This window comes from Misgurnus anguillicaudatus, chromosome 8 (assembly GCF_027580225.2).
Source record: "Misgurnus anguillicaudatus chromosome 8, ASM2758022v2, whole genome shotgun sequence".
NCBI classification, from domain to species: domain Eukaryota; kingdom Metazoa; phylum Chordata; class Actinopteri; order Cypriniformes; family Cobitidae; genus Misgurnus; species Misgurnus anguillicaudatus.
Window position 1 is genome coordinate 14,454,546 of NC_073344.2, and position 14,520 is coordinate 14,469,065.

General features: G+C 38.7%; 2 protein-coding genes across 2 annotated transcripts in view; one reads left to right on the top strand and one right to left on the bottom strand.

Moving 5' to 3' along the window:
• LOC129450542 (fibroleukin) overlaps window positions 1-14,520 on the top strand; it is a 53,523-nt gene that overhangs the window by 943 nt on the left and 38,060 nt on the right. The window lies entirely within an intron of this gene.
• LOC129450521 (myosin heavy chain, fast skeletal muscle-like) lies at window positions 653-12,614 on the bottom strand. Its single transcript, XM_073870364.1, has 39 exons — window positions 12,408-12,614; window positions 12,060-12,269; window positions 11,830-11,973; window positions 10,626-10,782; window positions 10,472-10,499; window positions 10,282-10,393; window positions 10,098-10,190; window positions 9,933-9,996; window positions 9,745-9,843; window positions 9,554-9,657; window positions 9,277-9,415; window positions 9,078-9,196; window positions 8,844-8,993; window positions 8,597-8,767; window positions 8,211-8,517; window positions 8,061-8,131; window positions 7,888-7,975; window positions 7,681-7,798; window positions 7,481-7,604; window positions 7,266-7,402; window positions 6,895-7,150; window positions 6,537-6,779; window positions 6,285-6,461; window positions 5,992-6,161; window positions 5,836-5,926; window positions 5,209-5,725; window positions 4,992-5,110; window positions 4,705-4,901; window positions 4,445-4,628; window positions 4,074-4,239; window positions 3,832-3,956; window positions 3,431-3,739; window positions 3,152-3,355; window positions 2,944-3,069; window positions 1,740-1,910; window positions 1,554-1,658; window positions 1,388-1,483; window positions 1,139-1,270; window positions 653-1,018 (listed from the first exon to the last, which is right to left on the bottom strand). The coding sequence occupies exons 2-39, from the start codon at window positions 12,258-12,260 to the stop codon at window positions 998-1,000; spliced, it is 5,835 nt and encodes a 1,944-aa protein (XP_073726465.1). The 5' UTR covers window positions 12,261-12,269; window positions 12,408-12,614; the 3' UTR covers window positions 653-997.

A 14,520-nucleotide genomic window follows, 5' to 3' on the forward strand; every position in this document is an offset into this window, starting at 1 on the left:
CAAAAATCGCTGCAAAAGATGCTTTTTAACAGGTGTTTTACCATTTGTTGTAAACTTGTGGACCTATTTTTCTAAACGCCTCACACCCGTACATTCTTCTGTTGAGAGCTTGAATAATAGACACTCCAGCCCAGTTGGTGCCGATAATCCACCTTTGCCAATTGCAAGAATACAAACAAGGTTCCCCGCGCGGAGTAATACCGTACCTCACAGCACATCTAATACAAGTCAATGGAGTTGGACAAAAACTAAGATAAAACCTGTTGGAATGCGTCATTTTGCAGCGATTTTTGTATGAGCATATCAGTGAACACCCCTGACCACTCGGTGAGCTTCACGTCTTTGTAAATGAAAGTTTAATGCATTTTAGGAAGGATTGTTCCAGTGCACCTATGCAGCCATTGTAGAGGTGGGAGGTGATAGAACAAACACCCAAAAATTCTCGGGACAGCATCATATGTCCAAATTTAGTCAAAACCGTTCTATTTCATCATAAACAATCTGAAAACAGGGCTTTAAGTGTAAAATACCGAACTTGTCCTTTAAACATGAAAAAAGTCAGATTTTCACGCTATGACCCCTTTAAAGGAAATCATAGTGGCTGTCTGTGCATTCCTCCTGGTAGGGTTTTACCTAGAACACCATTAAATTATACTGGAATAAGGTCCAGAACACTCTAAATAAGGACATTTTGTAATTGTTTTAATAGTTAATGCTGATCAGCCATAATGGTATTTGTAATGAAAACCATTTTCCTGTTTTCCTTTGTCTTTAGTTAAAATGCATGCATGGCGTTTGGATGTCTACATGGTCTCACATTTAATAACCAATTAATGCACATTACAGGATGTTTTTTTAAAATGATAGATACACAAAGACACGTTATATCACATTGTTTTTTATTAGTTTGTGAACAAATCAATGGAGAATAATTATAAGGATCTCATATTATATAAGTCCTTGTGTCTACTGTACATCATCCGCTCCCTCAAAGTGTTTACTCCTGAGCATCTTTTCCCTGTAAGCGAATACAAATTTAAATGAACATCACAATATGATTTCATATTTTTGTAAAATATTTCGAATTTGGTATTCAGTGCTTATGCACAAGTAATTAACCGACAAGCAGGATAAGTACCTTCCCAAATTCACGGCTTTTAGCTCTCAGCTTGTTGACCTGGGACTCGGCAATGTCAGCCCTCTCCTGAGCCTCCTCCAGCTCATGCTGCACTTTCCTGTACCTGGAGAGGTGAGTATTGGCCTGTTCCTCCTGTCAATTAAATTAAACCTGCTTACACATGCTCAACGTATGCAATTAATGCTATTAATACTATACTATTATATCAGTACAAAAATGTAGTTCACTGGTTATGACAGTGAAACTCACAGCTTCTTCACTTTGCCTCTTGTAGGCCTTGACTTTCAGCTGAAGTTTGTCGACAAGGTCTTGCAGTCTGACAATGTTCTTCTTATCTTCTTCAGTCTGTGCCAGAAAAATAAATATTACAACAAATCTTTTTAATTTTACCATGTATTCTTGTTTGATTTGGTACCTGATATGCGAGTTCCTTCACTCTTCTTTCATATTTGCGAACTCCTTTCACCGCATCAGCACTGCGTCTTTGTTCCGCTTCAACTTCCCCCTCCAGCTCACGAACCTAAAACACAAGAGACATTGTGAATTGAAACATCTGACTTGAGGTAAACTCTAAAAAAGACTAATATTTATAGACACATACTCTAGCTTCTAATTTCTGGATCTGCTTCTTTCCACCCTTCATGGCCAGATTTTCAGCCTCATCCAGTCGGTGCTGCAGGTCTTTGACCGTAACCTCCAGGTTCTTCTTCATCCTCTCAAGATGAGCACTTGTGTCCTGCTCTTTCTTCAATTCTTCTGCCATCATGGCAGCCTGAAATATATATATATATTTTTAATAGTTTTGGTTGTTTGATTTTAAAACTAAACAACATCCAAATATATCCAACTTTAATTGTACATACACTGTTAGACATTTTCAAGGATGTTGAAAGCACTGTTGCCAGTAGGCTACTGTAAATCAGATTTACAGTACTAAACTGTAAATTTTACAGTATCTAAATGCTACTGTAAATATGTAATACAGTGTAATACGTAAAAAACCCAGGTTTACAGTATACTACTGTATATTATACTACTATTCTTTTCATTTTTTATACATTAATTTGTACTATATTTAAATAATGAGAAAATTCCCATAATGCAAAGCGAATTACAGTTATTTACTGTATAAATTGTTTACAGTATTATATTGGGTGATATACAGTAAATAACTGTAAAAATTACAGAAATGTCTAACAGTGTACCCTGCCAATAACGTTGCTATAGAAATCAGTGATCAACAAATGGATACTAAATTCAGTTATTTAAAGGTCACATTCTTCCAGATACCATTTTTTAAACCCTAGTTAGTGTGTAATGTTGCTATAATAGCATAAATAATACCTGTAAAATGATAAAGCTCAAAGTTCACTGCCAGACGCTATATTTTCTTCAATAGAATTCCTCTTTAAAAGCCTACAACGAACGGCCGGTTTGGACTACAGCCCTCTATTTCCTGCTTTAATGACGTCAGTAAAACAGTTCGTTGACTAAACCCCGCCCACAGGAATATGTCAGTCACCAGCTTTGGCTCAAACGGCTCTGCTAAGCTAAGCTGCTATCGAATCACAGCACACTAAACAAACTACACAATCAGAACTCGATACGTATTTCTGAGGGAGGGACTTCACATAACAAGGAAGACATCAGCCTGTTTTGAGGACAGTGAAAACAGCGCTATACAGATAAGTAAATTGTGTGAAAAATACCCCGTTTTTTTACACGTGAAACATGAACACATGTTATAAACACAATCAAAGCTTCAAAATCCCAGATAGAACGGAACCTTTAAGTGTCTTACTTACATCAGTAATTGCCTTCTTTGCTTTGTCTTCGGCATTCCGAGCTTCTTGGACCATGTCCTCCACCTCACCTTGAACCTGAACAAGATCTGCCTCCAACTTCTTCTTGGTGTTAATAAGGCTAGTATTCTGAGAATTAATATTGAATGTTTAAAATTAGATTAAATAAACAAATATATTTACAAGTTTAAAAGTAATTCCTCCTTTATACTTGAGAATGTAAGAGAGTCACTCGCTCGCTGGCATCCACAAGTTCCTGCTCGGCCACTTTACGACCTCTCTCTGTCTGTTCGAGAGCAGCTCTCAGCTCTTCGATCTCAGCCAGCATCAGGTTGTTCCTGCGTTCCACCATGGCTGCCTGTTCTCTCATGTCTTCCTGTCCCCGTAGTGCCTCATCAAGATGTAGCTGAGCATCCTGAAGTAACAGAGAGCCATTAAGATATTTTGATTGATCAGGTGAAGATACAATGCTACACATATAAGAACAAACCTTGAGTTGGCCCTGGACGTTCCTGAGCTGCTTCTGAGCTTCAGCGGCCTGACGGTTTGCATGGCTCAGCTGAATCTCCATCTCATTGAGGTCTCCTTCCATCTTCTTCTTGACTCTTAGAGCATCGTTTCTGCTTCTGACCTCAGCGTCCAGAGTGCTCTGCATGGATTCAATCACTCTCTGGCTGTTCCTCTTGATCTGTTCAATCTCCTCATCTTTCTCGGCCAATTTCCGATCTACCTCCCCCTTCACTTGATTCAGCTCAAGCTGAACACGAAGGATCTTGGATTCTTCATGTTCTAGAGTCGCCTAAAAAGGTGGTTAAAAATAGGTGGTTTGTAATGTTCACTTGTAAAAGGGATATAATATAGTGTATAGTTAAGAATTAAAGGTGACCTTACCTCAGCTTCTTCAAGGGCAGTTTGGATTTCTGACTTTTCACTTTCTGCTGATTTCTTTCCTTTCTCCAGCTCATGAATAGTCTTTCCGGTCTCACCAAGCTGCTCGGTCAAATCTGAGATCTCCTCTGCACACGAAAGAGCAAACACAGTAGTCTTTTAAATATGTTTACGAACCTGTCCTTCAAAAATAGTTGGAGAAGGCAAAAAAAAACAGATCACTGATAGTTAACTTTAATACATACGTTGCAAGTTTTTGTTCTCCCTCTTCAGGGTCTCAAGGTGATCCAAAGACTCCTCGTAAGAATTTTTCATTTTGAAAAGTTCTGTGCTAAGTGAACGAGCATCTTTCTGGGCCCCTTCCAGCTCTGCCTGGCTTTCCTCATATTTCTGCTTCCATTCTGCCAAGACCTTAACACCATCAAATTAAATGTTAAAGTAAATGTACTTGAATTTGAACTTGAACCTGCTGCTTATACATTTTCCCTTCCATGGTACTTGCCATTAAGCAAAACCTCACCATGGTGGAATTGAAATATGGTACAAAAATAGTTTGCTTTTACATTTACGCTTCAAGACACTTCATTGTGTGTTTGCTGGGAATAAAACCTTTCACCTTATCAAAGTTTCTTTGTTTCTTGTCAAGGTTGGCTGCCAGTGCATTAGCTCTCTCTACGTCAATCATGAAATCTTCAACTTCGCCTTGGAGTCTCTGTTTGGTCTTTTCCAAAGAGGCGCATTTGGCATTCACAGCTTCGATGGACTCCTCAGCATCCTGTAAACGTTGAGCAAGCTTTTTCCTAAAAGCAACCACTAAAGGTTAGTCAACTAATTTATTTCCTGCTGTGAGAACATTTAATAGGTGATATCATTTACTTTGCTTCCTCGAGCTCCTCTGTACGCTGAATGGCATCAGTCTCGTATTTGGTCCTCCACTGAGCTACCTCACTGTTGGCCTTAGACATGCCACGCTGGAGCTCAGCTTTGGCTTCCTGTTCCTCTTCAAACTGCTCTCTGAGCAGATCGCAGTCATGGCGGGACGATTGGAGAGCATGGGCCAAAGCATTTTTAGCCTGTATAAAATAACCATAATATTAGGAAATACTCAAGAAAAATTTAATTTATTAGTTTATTAGTTCATTCAGAGAGAAAATTTTATTTACCTTGACTTCTTCCTCATTTTGCCTCTTTAGCTCTTCAATCTGCTGAGTGAAGGCTTGTTTGCTTCGAGTAAGCTGAGAAACTAAACTCTCTTTTTCTTCTAGTTGACGTCCGATTTCACCTAAAATGTTTTTATGGATGTCAGTCAATCACTGCAGGCCTTATAGCAGTATATAGGCATCGTCACTTTGTGCATGCCAACTATTTTATCATACTAACCATTTTCGGTCTGAAGTCTTGCCTTCTGGACACTCAGATCATTCACCTGCCGTACATGTTCGTCATTCTTTGTCTTCAGCTCACTCAGCTGATCCTCCAGCGAACGACACACCTTTTCAAGATTCGTCTTTGATTTGGCAACAGCCTCCATATTGCTGGACAGGTCATCGATCTCCATCTTAAACTCACTTTTCTCTTTCTCCAGCTTTTGTTTCACTCGCTGGAGGTTGTCGATCTGCTCGCCCAGCTCCGCCACACTGTCCGCCTGCTTCTTGCGAAGCGCTGCAGCCGTTGCTTCGTGCTGCAAGGTGGACTCTTCAAGATCGCGTCTTAGCTTTTGAAACTCAGCCTCTCGTTTTTTGTTCATCTCAATTTGGGCAGAGGTGGCACCGCCAGCTTCTTCGAGCCTCTCGCTGATCTCCTCAAGTTCCCTGGCAAGATCGGCCCTCTGCTTCTCGACCTTAGCTCGAGCAGCACGTTCTGCCTCGATTTCTTCCTCCAGCTCCTCAATACGAGCCTGTGATCGCATGCATGAGAGTGAGTTATAAATAATTACAAAAATGGTGATCAATCACACTTTTACAATTACAAAGACCAAAAATGGTGATCAATCACACTTTGAGTGACCTGAAGTTCTTTGATCTTCTTCTGAAGCTGTGCACCAACAGACTGCTCATCCTCAATCTTGCTGAGAAGTTGACTTGTTTCAAAATCTTTCCTGTTTTTAAAAAAATAATCAAAACGGTTTAATTATGAAGGTGAACAGGAGATGATCTGTACTACAGGTTAACATCATTAGTCTCTTTCTTTTTGAGCTTTTCTTCTATCTGTTGTTTGTCATTCTCCAGGTCCATTGTGTTTTCCTGGGAAAGTTTCAGATCTCCCTCAAGTTTTCTTTTGGCTCGTTCAAGGTCCATACGGAGTTTCTTCTCCTGTTCCAGAGAACCTTCCAGCTGTTCCACAGATTTATAAAATTGTGAATCAACATTTTTCTTTAATGGTTCTTGTTAAATATGAACCACTATGTAGACTAGTAGTAGTCGTACATATATTTTTCAGTAAACAAACTAACTTACATCATCCACTTGTTGTTCAAGTTTAGATTTGGCTTTAGTCAGAGTATTGACTTTGTCTTCCTCTGCCTGGAGATCATCAAGAGTCTGCTGATGTGCCTCTTGGAGGGCTTTCTTCTCCTTAGTCAGCTTGACAAGAATCTCATCTTGAGATGCCATTTCCTCAGTAAGGTTTTTAACCTAGAAAACACGCACATTTAAATGTCTGCAAATGTCTTTGGTTTGAGATCAAGGCCATATTAACCTTATATTTACCTTGTTCTCTGTGGCGTGCTTCTCCTTTTCCACTTTGGCCAAGGTCAACTCTAAATCATCAATGTCTTTCTTCAGTTCAGAGCACTCATCCTCTAGTTTTCTTTTCTTTGCTGTCAACTCGGCGTTGATTTCCTCTTCATCCTCTAATCTTTCTGTGGCCTCTTTAAGTTTGGCCTCAAGCTGGATCTTGCTTTTGATCAGGCCTTCACATCTCTCCTCAGCATCAGAAAGATTCTCGTTTTCCTATGATATAATCAAGGTCAAGAGCATCATCATTGGATAATCAAGGCATATATAACAAGGTCTAATTTATGATCATTTATTATTATTTCTAATGATTAAAGTTGGAAAAACTCACAGCTGCCACTTGTAGCTGAAGGTCATTTTTCTCCTGTAGCAGAGAAACCATCTTCTCCTCCAGCTCCTTCTTCTTGGCGAGTGCCTTTGCTAGATCCTCCTTCATTTTTTCAAAGTTCTCTTTCATGGCTGCCATTTCCTTTTCAGTCTCTGCGCTCTTCAGAAGAGGCTTGATCCTGAAGTACAGCTTCATCCATGGCCAGTGTTTCACATTCATGAATGAGCGGATGTTGTATTGGATGACATAGATGGATTCTCTGTCATTAGAGATGATGGGAACAAGTATGATTTACGAAGTCAAGCCATATTAAACCAAAATCAGTGATATTATAATATTTTTATTAGAAATAATGTTCGTGATGGCTAAAATACCTTCTTTCCATCATTTTGGTAAACTCTTTCCTCATAAGGTAGCCCCTGCACATTGCTTGAGTCATGGTCACGAGGATAACAAGTTTCTCATCTCGCATCTCTTCAAGAAGACCCAGAAGCCCAGCTTTGAAAAATACCTGAAATGTTGTTTTGATATTTTTAATGACAAACTGACATCAAAGTCAAAGCAGTAAGGATTTTGTCATCTTTCTAACCTTGGTGTGTCCAAACTTGTATTGTGTATGGTCTATATCAATGGAGCCAAGAAGCTTCTCAGAAGCCTTCTTATTGTCAATGAACTGACCTTCAGGAATGACACTAGCATTCAATACTTTGTATCTGAAACAGAAATATTTAATTAAATACGTATTCATCTGATGTTTTACATTTGCATATGGCATATACATCGATATACCTCTGCTTAAAGTCAGCATAGAGTATTCTGCTTGGGAAACCTTTCCTACAGATCCTGATTCCCTCCAGTACACCATTACAGCGCAACTGGTGAATGACCAGAAAGTTTTCCATAAGACCTAAAATTAAGTTCAGCATTTGTCAGGGTTTTGATGTTATTTCATTGGAAGGAGCTCTGATCATTTTTACTAATAAGTTTATTACTGACCTGGAGTCTTTGACTCGTTTGGAATCAGGCAACGGACAAAATGAGGATGAGTGCTTCTCAGATTGGTCATCAGTTTGCCCAAGTTCTCCTGTTGGTTTAGGAAACAGAAAAGAAATTAACCAGCACACTTTTGTTTCACATGGAATATTTAAGAGTCAAAACCATGGTATTACCCGGAACAAAGCGGACACGGTCTGGAAGGAGCCGCCCTTCTTTTTTCCACCTTTTTTGCCACCAGCCTCAGCTGTTGGATAAGCAATATAATATGAGCAACTTGTGGCAAACAATGCCAAAAGAGATATTTCTGCATATGTTTTGCTAACCTTCCGAAGAGGCGTGGGTAGCATACAGGTGAGCCAACAGTTTGACTGAAGACTTCTGGTACAACTGAACAACAGAGTCATTGAGAGGGTCCTTGTTCTTATCCAGCCAGCCTGTGATGTTGTAGTCTACAGTACCAGCATAATGGACCAAAGAGAAATGGGCCTCAGCCTTGCCTTTGGCAGGCTTGGGTTTCTGGAAAGATACAGTTTTTCCAAGATGCTGATCATACAACTTGTTCTTAAAAGTCAGGTCTGATGCCTTGGGGAACATACACTCCTCCTCAAGGATGGAAAAGATGCCCATTGGCTGCAGGAAAGAGCACAATACATTGAGATAAAGCAATGACTCAAGCTATGATTCACTTTATGTCCTGATGGTTTATTACCTTCTCAATAAGCTCAATGCAAGCAGCCAAATCCATACCAAAGTCAATGAATTCCCACTCAATGCCTTCTTTCTTGTACTCCTCTTGTTCCAGTACAAACATGTGGTGGTTGAAAAACTGTTGCAGTTTCTCATTGGTGAAATTAATGCATAGCTGCTCCAGGCTGTTGTACTGTAGTAAACATAAACATTTAACCAAACCTTCAAAGCTTCAAAACAGAATCATATGATTTTTTTTGTTAACTTACATCAAAGATTTCAAACCCAGCAATGTCCAGCACTCCGATGAAAAACTGTCTTGGCTGTTTGGTGTCCAACATCTCGTTGATTCGAACAACCATCCACAAGAACATTTTCTCATAGATTGACTTACACAGAGCCATGGCTGCATTATACACCTGATTCATAAAAAATAATAATTAAAGACAACAACCAACCATTACACTTGCAAATACAGTACAATATACACTAAATAATTATACCTGAGGAACGGTTTGACCTTTGGTCACATATTCATTCCCAACCTTCACTCTGGGATAACACAAAGCTTTTAACATGTCAGCCGAGTTTAGTCCCAGGAGGTAAGCGATTTTATCAGCCACTGAAAAAAGATTTAAAATAATTGACTTGTCTATGTTCCTCACTGAACCTCAGCTATGTAAGCTTAAAATAAAGTCCCACCCTCAGTTCCATCAGGCTCGGCCTGTTCCTCTCTCTGCTTCTGCTTGAACTTCATGTTCCCATGATGCATCACAGCTCCTGTCAGCTTGTAGATGCCCATTTTCTCCTCAGCAGTGAAGCCCAATATATCAATGGCTGTCTAGAAGTCGAAAAACAATCAGATGGCTCTTGTCACAAAGAATATAAATTTAGTGGTTTGTCTCAATACGAAAGCATTGGCAAAATGACTGATAGAAATATAATGATTTGATTTCTGAATCAATTGGTGTCTACTTACATCAGTTGCAACAAACTCTTCCACATCATTGATGCTCTTGACTGTAATCTCACCCTGACTGATCATTGGATAGTCATATGGGTTAGTGGTGATCAGAAGAGCCTCTACAAGAGCAACATTAATGAAATAATGATTCAAAATGTAACTTAATGCAATTAATTCAAATTGCACAATAATGTAAGGTTTCATACCAAGCAGTTCTGGTTTATGGCCAGTGCAGAGCTGGTAGAAGATGTGGTAGCTCCTCTCAGCAGACAGCTGGAAAGTTACCCTAGATTTTTCCAGAAGGTCTATAAAACAATGATTATTAAAATGATAAAATAATATTTATTATTGGTATTTTATACATTTGTACTGTTCAAAAGAAGTAAAATCTTACAAGTTTCAATATCAGCAGAGGCCAGCTTTCCAGTGGACCCGAAATGAATTCGGATGAATTTACCCTAGAATTGGAATAGGTCAAACGATTATTCAAATAAATGTACGAAAAAGCATAATAGCATCAACAATAGTGGATCGTGTCAGTTGTTAATTCAAGACTTACAAAGCGGGAAGAGTTGTCATTCCTCACAGTCTTGGCATTTCCATAGGCTTCTAGCAAAGGGTTGGCTGCAATGATTTGATCCTCCAGTGACCCCTAATGGGCACATCATATTGCGGATTTGAAAGTCGAATAAGTTCTCCATAAATGTCTAATAAATGCATTGTGAGAAACAAATAGGACATACCTGCATTTTCCCAGTGACAGCCTCTGCCTTCTTCTGTCCAGACACAGCGATTGTCGCAAAGTACTGGATGACACGTTTGGTGTTAACAGTCTTTCCTGCACCAGATTCTCCACTGAAAATATGATTCAGCATAATTTCATATAAACCAAACTCTATGTGACAAGATAACGGTACTGCGATAAATACTTACGTAATCAGGATAGACTGATTCTCACGATCTACAAAAGAATAAATAGACATTTATTACTGTATACAAAATCACAGTTAGACCGTGGCTCTTAGATAAGTTTGAACTATATTATTTACCCCATAAACTCTGAATCATAATTGTTTATTTTTCATACCAGTGAGCATAAACTGATAGGCGTTGTCAGAGATGGAGAAGATGTGAGGTGGGGCTTCAATTCTTTTTTTGCCCCTGTAGGCTGTCACCACTACAGAATCATACACTGGGAGCCACTTATAGGGGTTCACAGTGACGCAGAATAGCCCAGAGTAGGTCTGAAAGAAAGGAATGTTATTAACTTACTCGAACCCACTTCAATAAACCTTGAAATAATTTTTATTATACGTTTATTATATGTTTATTATACGTTTATTATACGTTAAACGTTTATTATTACATTTAATTTTTCCCAGAGTGTAACAGCGTATTGGGCTTTACAAAAATCAATCATGAATATAAATTAGTGACGTAACATTCACCCTCCAGTCTTTGATGAAAGGCAGATGAGTGCTAGGCCCAGTGTTGGCAAGAATCGGTCTACGTGTACGTTGTTGCCGCGTTTTTTTCTAGCTAATTTATATTTTAACAAGCACAAAAGTGCACTAGATGATAAGACAGATGCACATTTTTGTTAGAAAGGGTCACGGGTGGATAGACTGTGTGCGGCTGATTCCGTTTCTATGATAACACGGTCTCTACAGGATTGTTGCTTACAGTATTACCTAATAAAAAAGTTTTAGAAAGTAATTTTGGAATTTGGGCTTGGGTAATTGGGTTAGTTTTGATTGGCAATTGTGCTGTAGTTACAGTATGCCGATCTGGCAACCCTGGTGCTGCGCTACATGGTGACAAACAGTCTTCAAAATATCTCCCTTCGTGTTCATCAGAATAAAGAAATGTATACAGGTTTGTAACAACACACGAGTCAGAAAATTATGACACAATTTAAATTTTTGGCTGAACCATCCCTTTAAGGCGGAGGCTACAGTTTAAATGATGTCTTAAATCTTTTATTTGGAAGGTGGTCGAAACTATAATATACATAAGGAATAATTGGCGACGGCCATTGAATTATAAGAAAATAATGCACACCCAAGGTGCAATGCGGCACGACGCTTATACCACGGTTACCACAAACAGTGCTCTGGTGCCTATCTTTAAGACATTTGACAAGTTAGGTGTGCGGTTATCAGAAATTAATGCATACCCACGGAACATTTCTCAAGCAATCAGAATACAGCATTCAACAGATCCGTGGTATAATAATATAAAAGCTATGGGATGAATTAAGGGGTTCATAAAAGTTGCATTGTTTCACTTACGTAGATCATCCATGCTGCGTAACGCTCTTTGAGGTTGTACAACACAGTAGGCTCATTGAGGTGGGTCATCATGGCCATGTCCTCAATCTTATCATACTTGGGGGGATTCATAGGAAAAATCTCGTCCTCCTTCACCGTGAGGGTCTGGAATGTCATATAAATGTTTTAAAATATGCAATGCTGAAAAATGTAATTGGCTAAATGTATCTAAACATCTACTTTGTACCCACTTTGCCACACAGGGTTGTCACCGTAGCTTTGCCACCCTCTCGACTTTTGAGGACTCCTTTGAGGTACATTTCTTTGGGCTCAGACACAAAGAATGCGGTTTTGGCATCAAACGGTGTGTTCTGGGCCTCAATCCTTTCCTTTTCTGGCTTGCGGAGGTAAATGGCCGCTGGGCCGAAACACTCCATTTCTGGGTCCCCCATGGTGGCACTCCCCAAAGAAAAAACCCAGTTCAACAATGTGGAAGAACAGTGACGATGGGAACCACAAACAAACTTGCAAACTATGAACAAAATTGAAAAATTGGTCACATAGTGAAGTTTTTTTTAAAAGACGGCTCACAGATTTACCTTGATCTTGCACAAACTCTTCGGAGCTGATCTTGATGTTAATGCGCCACTTCTGTGAATTGTTATCAAAAAGAAGGCATTTTAAAATGTTTGTACTTACTACAAAAATTTAAGTTAAAAGTGATTTTATTCAGGAGCATAATATTAAGTAAAGTAAAAGGCAAATGCAAAGAAAGTCGAACACACTAACCTTTGCTATGCAGCTGTAAGCTCTGGGAGGGGTCTAAGCCTGTTTCTTATATAGGGGCTTACGTGTCCTGCCAACACATTATAGCATCTCATTTTGGTCATGAAACCTGTTTCTCCATTGACATTTGTCCTGTTAAGGAGCATCAGTGTATTATTTTTATCTTTTGATTAATGAACTCTCCCTGTAGGGTTTGAGTGTGAAGATGGTAATGCATTCATTGTTATTTTTCGGTACATCACTGAGAAGAGCCTTTTAGCATTTATACAGTATAATTTACAGTATATAGAAATTAATAAAAATGAAACCGGTCACAAAAAGTAATAGAAAAAAATTCTACAAATATAAATAATTATATATATATTTGTTATAAATATAATTATAAATATATTTTTTTCTGTCCAAAAAATACAGTAGCACCCACTAGTTGCACATCTGACTATTCAGTATGTCCCATTAATAATAATTTAACCTCCATAGCAAATGTTACTGGTATAAAGTTGCAAGAGCCTTTAAAGTTGTAAATATTATAAAGAAATCAAACTGGTATGCCTTTATCCCACAAGCCTGTCTATGCTAAGAACAGCTGAGGCTCACAGGCCTCTCTTGGGTATGAAACAAAGTCCAAGGTGGTGACAAAATTTTCGATGTTAACAGCTTGAGTCATTAAATGCTTTTAGCCGTGGCTGTGAACACAAAGAATGGTAAAATAATCTGTGCACCGTGCCTTTAAATGCTTGTAGATTATGCTATATTCTTGTACATTCACTGACTTCTGATGTCACAAAGTTAATTTCCGAATGGGATGCTGTTTAGTGATGATACAATAATATTAGTGAAACATTTATTTCGAAGCATGTTTAATGTGATACAGTTACCTCAGTTTGGCTAAGTATAACATGATATATGATTTCATGTATGCTTTGTGAGCCATAAGGTCAGCCTATAGACTAAAAAGGTGATCCTAAACTGGGAAGCCATTTCAAAGTGTGAGGGATTCAATCTTGAGATGTAATAGCTTCCTCCTAAATAATAAAAAAAATGAAACTTTATATTTGGACAACATTCAATAATTCCATATCTAAATTATATACAAAAAACATGGTTAGACAGAGGCTCTAACAGGTTTGTTTAGCAAATAAACCCTATTATTTCGTTACACTTTGTTTCTTATTGCAGTTTAATCTTATGTCTGTTCTAAAATGCATTTTTTTGTAAAGCTGCTTTGCAACAATGCAAAACTGTGAAGATATAAATGAATTCATCATACCAGTAAGCTTAAAGGTATAGATTGCCTCAAAATGAAAATTTTATTAAATATTTACTCAACCTATATAAAAACCTGCTCCTGTACAGCTCAGTGGTAGACCATTGCGCTAGCTGCACAAAAGATCATGGGTTTTAACCATAGACTGTGAAATAAATATGGACGTAGTGTTCGTGACGCCAACCATTGGTTTGTGAAGATCGTTTTTGAAGCTTAAAGTAGGCATTGCCTGTCGTCGTCATCTTGGCCGCGCGTCACTGCGAATCACTTGCAAATAACCAAAAATGGGTAAAGAGGCGGGACATGGGTAAAGCTGAGGTGGCTGGTTGCTCAAACCACGCCCACCTAGCTCGATTCTAGAGACAGCACTGGCAGTTAACCCATCACTCAAGTGGCCACGCCCTTAATTATGCAGGAGTTTAAGGCTTAATATAATTTAAATGGATGAGTTACAAAAAAATTCACCTCCCTCACATTTGTCATGAAGGGCAAAATTAGCTATATAGAGCAAAAACACTTTTTGTACCAGGCTGTAAACGTATTATTTTCTATTGTAAAATTGGGCATTTTAACATGGAGGTCTATGGGAATTGACTCCCTTTTGGAGCCAGCCTCTAGCGGCTAGTCAATGAATTGCAGTTTAAGTCACTTCCATATTG